Genomic DNA, 16,645 nt, shown 5'->3' with positions numbered 1-16,645 from the left:
CAGTCCCTTTAAAGCTGCAGTGCGTAGAAATCCGGAAAACGCAAAATCCTGCATCCCCTCGAGCTGCTCTCTCCTCTCTCTCCTCTCTCCGCTCTCCCCTCTCTGTCCGAAGCCCCTCCCCCCACACGAGAACGGGCATATGCACGCGCTTCATACGTGCTCGCTACATCTGAGGAGGCTACCGCAGCGAGCTACACATTACCTTCTAACGACATCAACAGTTTGGACTGTCTTTTTGAAAGTCTGTCTTTCTTTTTTTGGGTTGTTTTGAGGTGTAGGCAGTTGCTGCCAATGCTGGAATAGCAAGCTTTCCAGTAGGTTGTTCCGCCATTGACCGAGGCTTTCACTATCTGCAGAGACCAGACGTGAACGCGCATCTCCTTTTGTGGAACAGCCAATAGGAACGCTCTCTCTGAAATGCCCTGTGATTGGTCAAAGTCTGCCGTCACGGGCAAGATTTTCTAAAGCCTGTAAACAGAGCCATGAGGAGGTGCAGAGGTGTAGTTTTCTCTCAGATCACTTGAATTACAATATGCTGAAAGGTTATTATGGAATTTTTGCCAAATTATGCCAAAATATTGTTGCCTACTGCCACTTTAAATCATATTTGCTCCATTTCTACCCACTGCGGATTTAATTCACCCAGAAAATCTTATATAGGCTATAAAACCAGCTGTTGATAAAGTCAGTTGAGTTGTGTGGTGGAGGTTATAGAGGGAGCGGAAGTGATGACGTCATGGTGGGCGGGGCTTGGCTGTCATTTAAAGTGTTACACTGAGCCCCGCTGTCCCCTAATCCACAAAGTGGGGTCAGGGGGCCCCTTCAGGTCTTTTTACATTTCACAAGGCTTCTTGGATGAACTGCATTATATTTTGCATCTAAAAACAGAAATGAGTCTTACAGTGTAGATAAATGAGTGATAATATAGTAGGACTGTTGTTTATACACTTACCAGTTTCTCTGCTGGGTTTTTACTGGTGTTCTCTCTTCAGCTGTGGCTGCTGTCTGAATGTCTGAATGGTTTATACTGAGCTGTAGAGAAGGGGGAAAAAAAAGAAAGCCAGCTTCCCCTGGCAGGCATCATCCCCCTCAGCAGCCAGTCTGACCGCCCACAACCCGGGGGGAGAAAGTGCTGCTTTGTGAATGAAGGGAGCGGCGGAGCAAGAAAACAAAACTTGAACTACATTATTTCCGACTGGAGAGGTTTCTGCGGTGCAACAAGGAGCGACAGAAAGGAGCGAGGAAACACAGTAAGTCACGACGAGTGTGTGCGGCACTGATAGAAAGCACATTGACCCGTGGGGTTTTCTTTCGACGGAAAGATGCGTGCATAGCAGCCTGCTGAAACCGTGACTGGAATAACTGTCGTGAAGATGGGAGATGATTTCAACACTCTGTTGACTATTTCTTCACTTTAAAAAACGTCTGTTGTTCTTTTTCCTGCAGAGTGACTGTCGGGCAAAACTAATGCAGCTTCTTTATAAGACGTCTAATTTATAGCTTATAACCTTAAAAGCTGTGACGCGCTTTTAGAGGATGGAATGTGATTGGTAAACTTAGCATCATGTGTTTGAAATTGCTCCTGAACAAAATGATACAATTGATGCTACATTATCTGCAACATTTTCACCAGTTTCATGCAAAAGTTTCCATCTGCTTGTCCCAGTGTGTGTGTGTGTGTGTGTCGCAGCATTACATGAGTCATGCAGAAGACGTGCATGTCACCATGAACAGAAAATAGCCTCATAGAAGACTCATTCATGATGTTATGAGGTTGCTCCTCCAGGGAGTCTGGGTGTTTCAAGTAGTAAACATAAGATTTGATTACAGTGCTTCTGATGCAACCTCTTCTGTGTGGCTCAGATTGTGTTTTGGTGCTCTAAATAAGATCCCAGTATTGTTTGAGTTTAATAAACCAGTTCTTTTTGTTTTACTGAGAAATGCTGAAAAATTTTTTTTTTTTTTTTTGCAGAGAAAAAGCTGTAAATCATGGTGGTCAGCTTTCTCTGTCTCTGCCTGGCGATGGTAGTCAGTGGCGAACCCTGCCTCATCATCAGCGAGATCAACGCCGACAACCCCAGACTGGACACCACTGAGTTCGTGGAGTTGTATCACACCAGTGGACAACGGGCGTCTCTAGACGGCTACACCCTCGTGTTCTATAATGGGAATGGAAATATAGCCTACAAGGTGCTTGACCTCAAAGGTCATAGCACCGACGACAGGGGGTTCTTCCTGGTGGGCTCGGTGGACATGCTGCCCAAACCGGCCATCCCCCTGCCTCCCAACACAGTCCAGAATGGCCCAGACGCCATCGTCCTCTACCACACGTCTGCTGCTCGCTACAGCGAGAAGATGAACGTCACGGCCAACGGGTTGGTGGACGCTGTCGTGTACATGACTCGTCGTACGGGGGGTGCGGAGTTCCTCGCCGAGACCTTGACGCCGGGAGAGCCGGCCTTTGTGGAGGACGAGACGGCCCTCGAGGGGGACGAGTCGATCGAGAGGTGCCTGCTGTCCGAAGATCGCTGGGGCTTTCAGGTGTCCTCGCCCTCCCCGGGTCAGAGGAATAACTGCACCCCGCCCGCCGCCCCGGCAACCAGTCCTGTCATCACTGAGTTGAAGCTGGGAGGTGGGCAGGTGGACGGGTTCGTGGAGCTAACAGAGGCTCCAGCTGCCTCTGGTCCTCTGGTGCTGGTTGTATTGGATGGGAGGACGGACAGGGTCAGCGTGAGCGCGGACGTGAATGTGTACACCTCCAGGAACGGGTTGATGTCCGTGACCATAGAGAAGAGCTACATGAAAGGTCAGGGTGCTGTGGGTCGTCGTGATAGAGCTTCAATGCATTTGGGTCCATTTTCATTCACTCACTTTCGTTTTGTTGTAAAATTCTTTGTTCCTGTTGTGATTTCGTCTCAGGAGACGAGTCTGGGGCAGTGGCTATTTACGGCGGCAGAGCCTCAGACTTCCCTGTGGGCAGTCCACTGAGCCAGATACAGCCTCTGGATGCATTTGTGTTTGCTGGACCTGGAAACAAACCTAGTGCCAACCTCACAGAGACTCTCATCCCGGGCAGAGAGCCCTACCAGCTCAGCAACAGGCAAGACACTATGATAGCTTCCCACTCAAGTAAAAGCACCCTAATTTGTCTGCGGTAAGAGGTGGAAAGAATCGATGCTAGTTTGGTGAAGCTCATGGTGTATTTTTCAAATGTGTTAGTAACATCCAGTGGTTATTTTTGACGCCCTAGTCACAAGTGTTGTGAAATACATTCCGTTAATCGTATTCCACCCCGGAGAGGGTCAGCTTGTGACCACTGTTCCTCTTTGCTGATGCGTTACTTCCTGTTTGGGGTGCGTCATCACCATGGAGCAGTATTCACAAGAAGGTTCTCACTCACTCGAACTCAAAGACACTGAAATAGACTTTCACATTACAACACAAAGATTTGACCAGCAAGTTTAATTCGCACCTCACTGATGAAAATTGAGAGTCATACAACAAGACTTACAGCCACGCCAGCGTCTCTGTGAGGCTGAACTGAAGCACAATAGTGCTCTGAGAAAAAATGCTAATGTTAGCACACTTACTTGGTGTGTAAATCACCAGTTTCATCACGATACAGTATTATATCGATTCTTTGGACAACGATACGATATTTGCCTATTCGATTCAATTCAGAGGCCTCACTAAAGGTATTACAATTCATCAATGAGTGTACCAGATTACATGACAATACATGTAGCCTAATAGTTGTTTAGATATTTACTAAAACCATAAATGTCAGCCTGCTTCTGGAGTTAGAGGACAAGTCAGGGGACCACTAAAGTCAGTAGGATTCATCCTCTGGGAACCATGAATGTCATGGGTTGAGATGTTTCAGTCTGAACCAGAGTGTTGCACCAACTGACTGACAGCCACGCCGACTATAAAGAAATGTAGTACAACAATTAGTATTTGTATTTCAAAAAGGTTATGTTATTGGATAGCAGTATGATGTGCTTTTGTTTACCCACTGCAAAATATGAATGTGTCAATCAACACTAACCAATTTTAATATTAGAACCCTTCAAAATAAGGGTTGATTCCTAAGTGTTGATTGTTAATGATGTCATCATTTTGTCAGTTTGAGAGAGGGAGGCTTCGATCTGAGTCGCTGCGGCGTGGCCACCTGGGCCAGAGATCCTGGTGTCTTCTGGGAGGCCCCGCAAACTCCCGCACAGCCCAACCAGTGCCCCTGGCCAAAGATCTGCCCGCATAATAATGGTGAGTGTTTGCTTCATGACTTGAATTCATATTAGTACCTCAACATTATTAGGATCTGTATGTTGTTTGATACAACTCATGAGAGTCAGTCGACTCTGAAGAAAAAAAGGATTCCAATACCACACTTTCTGCTTTCTTTCTGCAGTTTACAAGGAAGGGAATAGATAACACATGTCTGATTGACTGGCAGTAAAAAAAGTCCCACCTGATTTAGACCTTGTGCAATTGATGTAATGCATGGCCATGAGTTAAGTATGACTGGGAACAAGATCATTGAATCATGGCAAAGACTTAATAATGAGAACGATGCCACGGTGTGGTCGTGAGAAAATTTAGATTGACTCATCTGCATACAGAGGCTGCTGTTATTTGTTGAATAATTGGCACATGCAGACATGGATCCTTTCAAAATGATTTTTTATTCATATTGGGGAACCACCGAGTAATTCTCAGAAAGAGACCTCGGGGAAGTTATACATTTTATCATCCACCAGCTGAGGAAGTTGGGAACAAAGCTACGTCACTGGAACACATATTGCAAATTAAAGAACTGAGAGTGGATGGAGGATCCGGCCATTAAGAGAAACGAAAGTTGAGGACCTGTGTTTATTAGAGAAATCAGGAAAGCCTGTGGTTTCCCATGTGGACTCCTTTAACATCCCATGAACAGATGATGAGCAAAATGTTTGATAGAATATTGTGCAAAATCTGACAGCGAAAAATAGGTTACAAACTGCATTTTTTTCCAGCAGCTAATTAAGATAAAGTAACGTAGTTCTAACAAAGATTATGTTACATGATTGTAAGCTCCAGAACAGCTACTAAATGGACCTCGTGGTGAGATTGTTTTCTCAACTGCTTTTTCTGATGTCAAGAAAGATCTTCGAACCTCAAGATCCTTATAATCTGAACAGATTCTGATCTTTATTTATTACAGTATTAAGCATGAGATGTCAGCCCTGTCCTGCATTACACCCAGATAAGACCTCCAGGTTAGCCAAACCTATGTGGAAGAGAAAACAAATGGCTGTTGGTTCAACTTTAACCAGCAGTACTTCAGTCAGAGATACATCAAGAAAGTCAGATTTTGTGGGAAAGGCTTTGGTTGGGGAGTTGGAGGAAATTGCAGCTGGAAGCTGTGCTAGTAATAGATGGAATCAGCAGAGTAATAGTGACAACTGACTTTTATAAAGGCTCCCGAGTACACTATGAATGTGGATGTTACTGGTCAATGCATGTATGATGCATCAATGAGCCAATGAATGAATGAGCATGTGAATTACACACCTGACACCGATCAGCTGATGTGAGCGCGATTTCAGTGCCTGAACTAACGCAAAGGTCCTTTGGACTTCGTTGTAGCAATGCTGGCATGTTTCCAGATCATATCAATAATTTAACTTAGTGAGTACAATGTTATCATAAGTGTATTTAATTATATTTAACTTTATTTCAATGGCCTAAGTTTCTCTCTATAATAAATGATAAAATAAAGGGAAATACATATATATATATACATATATATATACTGTGTATGTATATATGTATATATATGGATACAAAGTATCTGCTACAAGCTTGTGGTTTTCTTTGTTTTGTATTTTAACAAATCAATGCTAAATACACTTCTTGCCAATGAGAAGATTGATATAACTCTCATACCTGTCTGTTAAATATGTAGCTACTAATAGTTAGCACAAAGACTGGAAGCAGCTAGGCTGGTACTGTCCAAACTAGGTAACACAATCTGCCCACCAGCATCTGTAAAGCTCTTTAGTTAACGTGCTATATGTTGTTTTGTTAAATCCATACAAAAACCAAATTGACGTAAAGTGAAACTATTCCTTTAACAACAGCTATGTAATACCTTCCTTTATGCTTTAGCGATTCCAGGAGGTACAGATTCACCGCCTCACCTCCCACCCTGGGGCAACAGTGACTTCCTGATCAACGAGCTGAACACTGACACACCTGGCGCAGCTGAGGACGGCGAGTACATCGAGCTTTGGCACCCGTCAGGACGCCGGGTCTCCCTGCAGGGCATCTGGATACTGCTGTTCAGTGCACACAACAACAAACCCTACAGGGAGATCAGCCTGAGTGGACACTTCACCACCTCTAAGGGTTACTTCCTGCTGGGCAGCGACAGGTTGGTTCCGGCTCCGTCGCTCCGCCTGCCCCCCAATACCATCCAGAACGGACCAGACGCTGTGGCGCTCTATCGCAGCCCTTTTGGCCCACCGTCGGTCACGCAGAGGGGGATCCCCACCAAAGGCCTGCTGGATGCAGTCGTGTACCGACAGAGAGGATCTGACAAGGAGGCACAGGAGCTGAGTAAAGCTCTGACCCCGGGACAGCTGCCTCTGCTGGAGGATCCAGAGGTTCTGCCTGGTGACGAGGCCCTCAGCCGCTGTAGAGGCCTTTACCCATACGACCTGTCTGCTTTTTCAGTGAGTACAAAGGGAGAAGGTTTCATTTCATTTGCTGCATTTACAAAATGGCAGAAACGCAACAAAGAAGACAAATGCTCATTAAAACAAAATGTTTTCTCTTATTTCACTGATATTTAAATTGATGCAAATGCATCCTTATTGGATCATAATCATGTCTGAAATGCATCAGGTGGCTCCACCCACACCTCTGAGGGAGAACAGCTGCCCCCGCCCCCCTCCGGCCCCTGAGGGCGTGGTCATCAGTGAGGTGGCTTGTGGCTATTGGACCAATCACAGCCAGCAGAGGGGCTTTGTGGAGCTACACGGGCCCCCCATGACGGACCTGAGGGGCCTGGTGCTCTCCGTGTTCGACCAGGAGCGCAGTGGCACCGTCATTGCTCTTCCTTTGACCGGATCTGTAGACCAGGATGGATTTTACATCGTTGGAAATGTCACCGGAGCAGGTGAGGGGCCGGACGAGACCTTGTGAAACAAAAGATTTATTTTTCACATTCATAATAATGATCTCTCTCTGTGTCCTCTTCCCCCTTCTTTTTCTTGTTTTGTACCCATTCCCACCATCTCTCACTGTACTCCTTCACCTCCTCTCTCTCCTGCATAGATCAGACTTTCCCGGAGGGCTCCACGGTGCCGGTACGAGGAGCAGTAGTCCTGTGCTACGACCTGTTCAGTGTCTGTAGAGCTGGCACTGCTCTGACAAACTCCAGTCTCAGAGACGTACTTGTGTTCAGTGAAAACCAGCAGCTGCTCTCCTCTCTGTCCACCACCAGAGGGAGACAAGTGATTCCAGCTACCAGGTAAACGCACAATAAACCCAACAGCAGGGATCACTGAGAACTTGTACATAATGATAAGTGTCAGTTCTATGCAGGGAATCGCAGACATTGACATATTGCTGTCAAAGTGTTTTCACTTTGACTCGGCACTGATCTACTGTGCGCACAAATCCCCTCTCCTCCAGTTTGTTTTCGAATGACTTTATAAATGTCACTATTTTTGTGGACTTTATTGAGCACATTCTGTATGTTCTCTTCGACCCAAATGTCAAGCAAACATCAGACTTCTGCAGAAGTCCAGGTCAGTCCTCTCCCTCCTCATGTTAACCTGTCATTTACCTGTGTTCATCTGACCACGCAGACAGCCTGAGTTTTGGTTCGATTGGAAACGGTCCGAGACCACCTCTCACAAGCGGTCTTGGACCGGTTGTTTTGGTTCGCACCAGAGTACAATTACTGCGTTCACAACCGCCCAGACAAATCGCACCAAACTAAATGTTGGCTTGTGAAAGTGTCCAAAGTGCCTAAATAAGGATTGCTAAGATGTGGAGGATAAATGAAAGCTGGGCCCAGGTGTTCCCACTTAGCCCTAACAATCCCCTGTCACCAGATACCTGGAAAGCATGCCAGGGAAAGGCAGGGGTCATCACACAAGTGACAATACTAAGAAACATGTTTAAACACATTAAATCACTTCACTATTTATAATTATTTCTTATATTAGAGTTCTAAGAAAGTGTTTAATCAGAACTAACACGTTGAGTGATTTAAAGCAGCATGAAGCGGTGTCGGGAACAAAAGAGAAACCCTTCTAGAGTTGCTTTCCAGGTTGAAAAGGTAAACGGTTCAGCCACATTTGTGTGGGGGTCAACACGACCACTTCAATTTCCCGGAGGCAGCTGAGCACAGTGATTGGCTCAGTGTAGCCTACAGCAGCACTCATACTGCAGCCCAGGAGAACACGAGGCGGCTTTGCCAACAGACACTTGACCGTTTCCCCCACGTTGACAGTTTTGGGGCAGCTGATGGACCGGGTTGGGGCTAACCCAGTTAAACACTCATTCTACCACCACACCAAATGCCAATCTCATATTCAACACTTTAAAGTTTCTTTAAGTATTTATCAGTTACTTTTTGAAATCCACATGAACCACCCTTCTCATCTGCATAAATTAGATCCACCACACAGCAGTTAATTTAAAAAGAAAATACATTACTCCAGTTAATTCCTTCTTCCAAAACAGTGGTGAAGGACATCAGGAGCAAATGCCAGGAGTTTCATTAAAACTAAATTATGACTGGAGTGTTAACAACATGCCAAATTAACCAGCCAAATTGCTTCCTCAGTTACCATATGATGGGTTGCTGACAAGCAGTGTCGCGTTTAAAGGCTATTTTTTAAATGGAATCCGGCGCAGTGCTCACTCAACATAAACCCTGCACTCATTGAAACACCAGAGCAGAGAATATTAATGATTGTGTGAAATTTTAGAATGGATACAGGGGAAACACTGGTCGTGTTATAGAGTCAAAAAGATGATGTAATAGCAGAGCCACTTTACAACCAGGTACATGGTTATCCAGGGTCACCAAAATTAGTTTGTGATACAGGCTTTAAATTATGTTTTTATACAAAGTTTGCATAGTGCAGTTGAGTGGCAACCATTTCTGTGTATTCAAGGAATCCATGTAAATGTTGCAGAATACATTATTGCCTTAAACTAATTGGTAGGGCTGCACCCTTTTAGTCGAATAGTCGACTAATTTGTCATTTTTGTCTTAGTCGACTAAGATTTCTTTAGTCGATTAGTCATGTTTTTAATGCTTATGTGTAAGAAACTGAGCACATCTCTGGTAAACATAAGATTTAAAGTGGTGCTTTTGTGTGATTCTTTGTGGAGAATCTGTCGATTAAATCAACTAATCGATTAGCCTTCAAAATCGTATGAGTGTTAGTCGACTAAGAATTTATTTGGTCGAGGACAGCTCTGCGAATTGGTATGCATGTAAACCTACATCCTGTTTTTTCTATATGTCATTCTAGGCAGACCTTATCAACCTTATTACTACTACTGTGTGTATAGGTCCGTATTCATACATGTGTTGCATGTGCAGGTCAGTGGAAGACGGTCCCGTTTCGCTCAGCCGGTGTTCCTGCTGCGAGGTGAGGAGCCCCTCTTCCTGGACAAGCTCCTCGCCTACACCTCACAGCGCCAACCTCTGTCCGAGCTCCGCCTTCTCAAGTCGCATTGACCTTTGCCTCGGACCGCTGTCCAGTGACTGGCAGGAGCAATCGGGAGGTGAGGCGTCATAACTTAAATGTGAAAGTGAATAGAATATGGTGTAAGGATAGAGGGTGTCATTTTGCACAGATTGTAAAGCTCATTGAGGCATTTAAAACATTTTTTTTTTAACATAAATATACTTGGAAGTGCATAGAAACATTGCTTACATAACTTAAAAAGAACACTGCAATGAGGTGTGTCCTTGTGCCTTGTGGTTAAGATGCTGCGGCATCCCTTGTTTCCATCTGGGTATCTTTGCATGTCATGACCCTCTCTCTTTATCCTCATGTCATTTCTGTCTGTAGCTTAAGTCAACTGTCTAATAAAGGTGAAAATTAGGGGGGGGGGAAAAGAAGAAAATTAATGTACAGCAATGATGATAAACCCTTAATATGCAAATTCACATTAAAAAGATGACATCTTCTTCTCTGTTTGTCCCAGACTGCAGCGGTCTAATCCAGGGGAAGAAGGTCGCTGAGGTGGCCGACTACCTGGAGCAGAGGTGTCACTGTGGCATCTCTGCCTTGTATCTCCAAGGTGAGGCACTTTTCATTCAGTATCGATTCAAATCGTCACATTTGGCTGATTTTTAATGCAAGAGACCGCTCACACTGTGAGGGAGAACTTGACAAACAATCAAGACAGCGGTGGATGACGCTGTTGCCTTGGAGTTGTAAAGTAGGGATAAAGAACTGTAATTATGCTGCCGGAAGACACCGTTGTAGAGTCCAGGTTCGGAGAGTTTAGTGGTAAGTAATTCTGAGAAGGACATTATTTAGAGACAGACAGGTTCAGGTGTGATTATTTCCTCGTCATTAACACATCCTGCATCCCACTGATACACTAAATGAATTGCAATCTTCAGATGTAACCTCCCATCTCCTGTTTCCTGCTTACAGAATCTACCAGGCTAAAGCACGTCCTGAACACTTTCATATGTAGGTAATTAAACATTTGTCTGTCTGTCTGTCTGTGCTCAAGGAGCCAACTTCACCTGTGTGTCCGGGTGGCTCCGAGTGTGGGGGAACATCCAGGCGCTGTCGGACCATCAGAAGGCGCTCATTATCCAGACGTCGCACATGCATACTTTGTATCCACAGGGAGACGTCTGCTCTGCTCCAACCACGGACCGTTACACAGGCACAGGTTAGCACTAGAGGCCCAACGATACGATCTTATGTCATTTTTAAACATCTTGTGATATGCTGAGTATTGCGATAAGATATATTGAAATTTATTACCTTTTTCCAACTGCAAATTATGTTTGTCAACATCTGTCTTATTTAATACGATACATGATTTATATCAATGGATTCCTTAGGTTTTCTAGTTTCACAAGATACCAGTATCGCTCTAGCTTTAAGACTGAGCCCGCTACAACCTCTGAAAGACAGCATAGTGGCCGGTCCCAACAGCAGACCGTCAGATTGTTAAGAGGGTAATAGTTTACAGTATATAATAATAGATTGATAATTGATGTCTGCTTATCGAAATGATATTGCCACACAAAATATCGCAATAGTATGCTATATCGATTTTTTCCCCCCCCACCCCTTAGTTAGTACCAACCAGCGCAACAAAGCATACACAAACAGTCGGTATATGCTTAAGATGCTATGTGTCACAGCTAGTGCATCATCATGAAAAACAGAGGCTGACCAGCTAAATCAACTGATTAATAGTATAAATCCAGCTTGTTTAACCTCAGTATGGTCTCTGGGATCTTAAAACATGCTGAATAAAACCAAGCATGGCAGCCAAGCCTCGGTGGTGAGTCCTCCCAAATATGTCAAAATGATCTCATGCATTGCAGACTTCGTACATAATGAAATCTGTTGTTGTGGTACAAACATAAGGGATTGAATTGTGGTAAGATCCAGCATGGAGGCAGAGTAATATATTATTATTATTATTTTATTTATTTTATTTATTTTATTTATTTTATTTATTTTATTTATTATTATTATTATTATTATTATTATTATTATTATTATTATTATCACCAGGAGTTCATCAAAGCCACTGCAGCAGTCTTTCTCTGGGACCATAGAGGACAAGATGTTTTATACTGTAACAAAGCTAACTGCAGGTGGTATAATTATAATAACTATTTTTATATAGGACTTTACATACAAAACCAACCGTGCATCGGCTGTGTTCGACATTAGACCGCGTTAGAGCCAATTTAGTATATTTATTCAGATGGATGTATGCATTGTCACCCCCCCGCTGGCTGTGCTACTTTGCACACAAGGCGGTAGGAGAATATAGTAGCCATTAAGGTAAATAATGTGATTTCACTGCCAGTCTGCTACAGGGAGTACTAATAGTATAGACTGCATCCCATCAGGTCTGTTTTGCAAAGACGACTTTGACGGCTTTCTTTGCGTTAGATTGTAGAATCTGAAGGAAACAAAATCTGTTGCCGCTTTAAAGTTTCGTCAGGATGTTTTAATTGCCATGTTTAAATGTATCAACTTGTCCAGAAAGTGTAACTGAGTTTTTAATTTGACTCTCTCCTAGCGTCCGCCCTGGGGTTACAGATAGGGCTGATAGTAGCAGTGCTCCTGCTGCTGGGACTAGGAGCTGCTCTGTTCACATATTTCTACAGGAGGAGGTGAGGACTCGTATTATTTTACTCTCCTCATCTCTCTCTGGTCTACATACTGATTACAGATATTTCTAACTACCTCTTTACATCATGTCAACAGCATTTCATTTCTATATTCTTTGCTAGTTTGCTGGACATCATCACAAAGCCAGATTATTAACATTTGTTTATTCTTTTGACTAGTAACGCTTCTTTCGATTTCACAGTGATCGAGATTTGTGAATAGGATATTTAAAAATAAGTGTGTGCAATTGAGAGTCAGTAATGCTCATTTAGCTCCGTTGTTGGGTGTCTCGCACTGAAGATGTGTTTCTTTAGTTTCTTGAAGATTGATACCACTCTCATGTCTGTACGGTTACAGTAAATATGGAACTACAGCCAACTGATGATTAGCTTAGCTTAGTATAAAGACTGAAAGCAGGAGGAAACTGCTACTCTTTCCAAAGTTTTTAAAAATGTGAGCTTTAGAGGTGCTGGTAGACAGATTTGGACAGAGACTGGCTACCTGTAGCTTGTTATTTAAAGGAAACATGTTTATCACTATGAATTAGGGCTGGGCAATATGACAATATATATCGTCAAAATGATATAAAAATACCCATTGTATATATTTTTCTATATTGTTTCTATCTGTGATATAGGCTAGGCTTATATTTATTTATTTTTTCTCTATAATTTAACTTGAAACTTGTGTTCATTTTGCACTCAAGTTTTTAAAATGAGAGAATACTCCTTTCACACAGGAGTATACAAAAATAGGCTTTATCGTGTGGTTATTTTATATAGACTATTTATTTATTGAATTACCGGAAAACATTATTATTATTATGTTATATTGTAATATATATCATTATCAAGATATTAAATTACCTCTATTGTGATTGAACATTTTGGCCATGTCACCCAGCACTACTATGAATTTGAGGTTAAAAAAACTTTTAAAAAAATATTTTTTTCTGTATTTTTAATCCATATTTCTGGCCCATTTTCAGTCTTTCTTTTTCATTTTCCAAAAGTGTGAAATGTCAGCAGTAAAATGTCAGGTTTTGGTGTCAGACTGTAGCTCAGAATTAAAGAACAAGACCTTCATTATTACCTTAACATTTAAACGCCACCGTAGGACAGTCATGGTTGTGGTTGAGATATAGATTTCTTCTCCGGCTATAACATCTTACTCTCACGCTCCTACTGTACTTTTTCTTGGCTGCAAAAAAACTTGCCCCTTAATGCTAGTGAGATTTTGCTCTCTTCACTTGTGTGAAACTCAGAAATAATTATAGAAACTTCACGACCGTGCTCAGGAAGTTGTTGAAAGACATTCTGGGAAATGCAGCAAATCACAGACTGAAGTAGTGGTGCTGTAGTAGATTAGGGCAGAGTGGGGTACTTTGAGTGGAAACGGTGGTGTAATTGTGATGTGCAGCTCTGAAAGCATTAAGGCTCGACTGTGTATGTGTGTGTGTGTATATAACGTCATCTCTGTTGTCAGGCGCCCTCTGGACTATTACACCATGGAGCTGAGCGAACACGCAGAGGGACTGTCCGATCTATAATCCAGGCATCTGGAAGTTGCTCGTGTGCGTGGGAGGACTTCGGCAGAGAGCGAGGGGTAATCAGAGGTTCATTTGACCTGTACGTAACTGATTGTGCGGCTGTTTTTTAAAACAAGCGCCACCACCAAGTGTCCTTCTGTGTGTCTTTGGAAGATCGCTGACGAAAATGACTCGTGGCGTGGTTGCGTCCAGCATGTGGCATGTGATATTTCATGGCACCCCGGTGACACTTAAATCAGGCAACCCGTGAATTTAAAAACACAAGATAATAACATATTTTTCTAAAGGTCGGTGCCTGTGAAAAGTGCTGGTTACTACTTTTAAAGGTAAAGGAAAGATAAAAGGGATGATTTTGTTTTTAATACTTGAGTCCTAAATGGTCATTTTTGTTGACTTGTTCATGTTACTGTGGAAACAGCCTTTTAACTTAAAAAAAAAAAGTGTAAAGAACCATGCTATGCAGGCAGCTCTATCAATTTAATGACCTTCATCACATTTTCAGCTGGTACGGTGTTTTAACAACAGACTTTATAACCAAGATAACATTCGTTAAGCTCACATTTAGGGTCGACTTCCTGCTTTGTTTTCCTGCTACATGCTGTAAAAGTCCATTTTTAGGCTCTAGTCTCTCAAAGGGCTCAGTTGTCTTTTTAAATGTGAATGTCTTTAGCTAACTTGTGATGAGTGTCTGTAACCACTTTTGTATGCTTACTTAAAGCAAACTGTTTACATTTTCTTGATGGGAAATTAGAAGAAAAAAAAGGGATGTGAGAGAATGAAGAGTATTTGTTTCTAGAAATGAGAGATTGCTTAAGAAAATCAGAACTATTTTATGTTTTTTTAGTGGCTCAGAAACCTCTACTGTGCCTTTATACGTGTGTGTGTGTGTGTTATTTGATCAGCTGATTCCTCATTTATTAGAGGGAAAGCACAGCCATCTCTGCTGCAGCCATAAGTGTAAATACTATGGATATGTTGTTAGTTATTCTCAGGGGGGGGAGCAGTTATCGCCAACTGAAGTGATAACTTATTGTGGAAATGCAGAAACTAGCTGGGGTCAGCGTAAAAAGGGACATTTTTTTTTAATAGATTCCATAAAAATCTAAAAAGATATGATAAATAATCGTAAAATTGCCAATACAAAGTGCCATTAAATAAACGTATAAGCCTGGATATGCTCCATTTTTAATATAGTCGATGTGCCGCTTACCTTGTAATGTTGCCTTACTCGTCTGCTGTGGTGCACAGAATTAGTTTGTTTGCTTTAATTGTCTTTGCGAGGAGATTTTCCTCCTCAGTGCCATTTTCCCCATTTCTAATTTCCCAGTATTTACATTTATTAAAGGAGCATTGTGTAGGATTTAGTGGCATCTAGTGGTGTGGTTGCAGATTGCAACCAACTGAATACCCCTCTGCTCACACCTCCCTTTCAAGCGTGTCGGGGAACTACGGTGGCCTTTAGTTAACGTAAAAACGTGAAAGGCCCTCTGTAGAGCCAGAGTTTGGTTTGTCCGTTCTGGGCTACTGTAGAAACATGGCGGAGCAACATGGTGGACTCTGTGAAGAGTGTGGAGGAATTTCTGATACACAAGTTAACTCAATAGGAAGGAAGAGGCCCCGGAGCTGTGTCTTACACAGAAGGTTTATTGAAGCTTGATCAAGGAGCAATTGTCAGGTCTCCACCATTGAGGTGCTCTCTGCGTGAAGGCCTCACAACTCTGCCCTTCCTCCCCGGTGCTCAGTGTTTTACCCTTATTATGTTTTGACTTACTCCGTTCCTCTGGCATCTCTGACCCTGGTTGCCCCAGCGACTGGCTCTATGGTCCCCACTACAGACACAGCTGTACTGATAACGGTGGCTCCACTAGACAGGACTCCAAGCCAATAATGTCAATAGAGGGACATTCTGAGAAACACTTTGACCTCCCGACCAAGGAGAGAGGAATTGACAGAAAATTCCATCACAAAGAGGACCCGCTCCCTATGTAGATATGAAGGGCTCATTCTAAGCTAAAGAAACACACAATGACTCTTAGTTTCAGGTGATTATACACTAAAGAAAACATAATTATGATATTATATATATATTAAATAATATTCCATTTCTGCTAATAGATCCCTGAAATCCTACACACTTCCTTTAATACATCTCTGTCGAGCAAAATGAACTTTATGTAATTAGATTTCTTTTACAGCAACGCTGCTGCTTTCATTTAAGTTCAGCAACTTTGTTAAAAACAATGAAAAACTAGATTTAAAACCAGCAAAGTCGTGTAAATTAAGCCCCCCCCCCATCTTGAAAGGATGTTATGTAATGTTCATAAAATGTCTTTTATTGTAAATGTCTATATTTTTAGGTTTTGTGTAAAATGGTACATGTAGAAAGTTTTAAATAAAAAAAAACAGAAGGAGGCACCAAGTGTTCACACTGAAGAAGCTACAAAATGTGACACTTCTGCTCAGAGCTCTTGTTTAACATGAGAATGGCGTTCATCCCTATATATACTGTATTTATATATATATATATATAGCGCACTGACAACAATCATAAGAAGTGGAAAAGAATTCGATCAGGAGCAGCAATGTTCAAATCTAACTGTAACTTAAAATTGTATTTACTGGGCACTAAAAGTCTGTGTACATGCAGCAGAGATCTTACACACTGAAGAAAAACATGTCTCAGAGAACACTGGAAAGAAAA

At 42.5% G+C, this 16,645-nt stretch overlaps 1 protein-coding gene across 1 annotated transcript; it reads left to right on the top strand.

Moving 5' to 3' along the window:
* The first annotated feature begins 786 nt into the window (after positions 1-786).
* On the top strand, positions 787-15,117 carry si:ch211-183d21.1. The gene is made up of 12 exons (XM_037755644.1): positions 787-1,250; positions 1,973-2,806; positions 2,920-3,100; positions 4,127-4,266; positions 6,151-6,716; positions 6,889-7,162; positions 7,321-7,516; positions 9,611-9,795; positions 10,222-10,317; positions 10,762-10,926; positions 12,304-12,397; positions 13,881-15,117. Exons 2-12 carry the CDS (start codon positions 1,990-1,992, stop codon positions 13,942-13,944), a joined length of 2,778 nt encoding a protein of 925 aa, XP_037611572.1. The 5' UTR covers positions 787-1,250; positions 1,973-1,989; the 3' UTR covers positions 13,945-15,117.
* The last annotated feature ends 1,528 nt before the right edge of the window (positions 15,118-16,645 follow it).

The sequence above is a fragment of the Sebastes umbrosus genome, chromosome 20 (genome assembly GCF_015220745.1).
Source record: "Sebastes umbrosus isolate fSebUmb1 chromosome 20, fSebUmb1.pri, whole genome shotgun sequence".
NCBI lineage: Eukaryota > Metazoa > Chordata > Actinopteri > Perciformes > Sebastidae > Sebastes > Sebastes umbrosus.
Note: the sequence above shows the minus strand (reverse complement) of the source record. Positions and strands in the feature narration are given on the sequence as shown.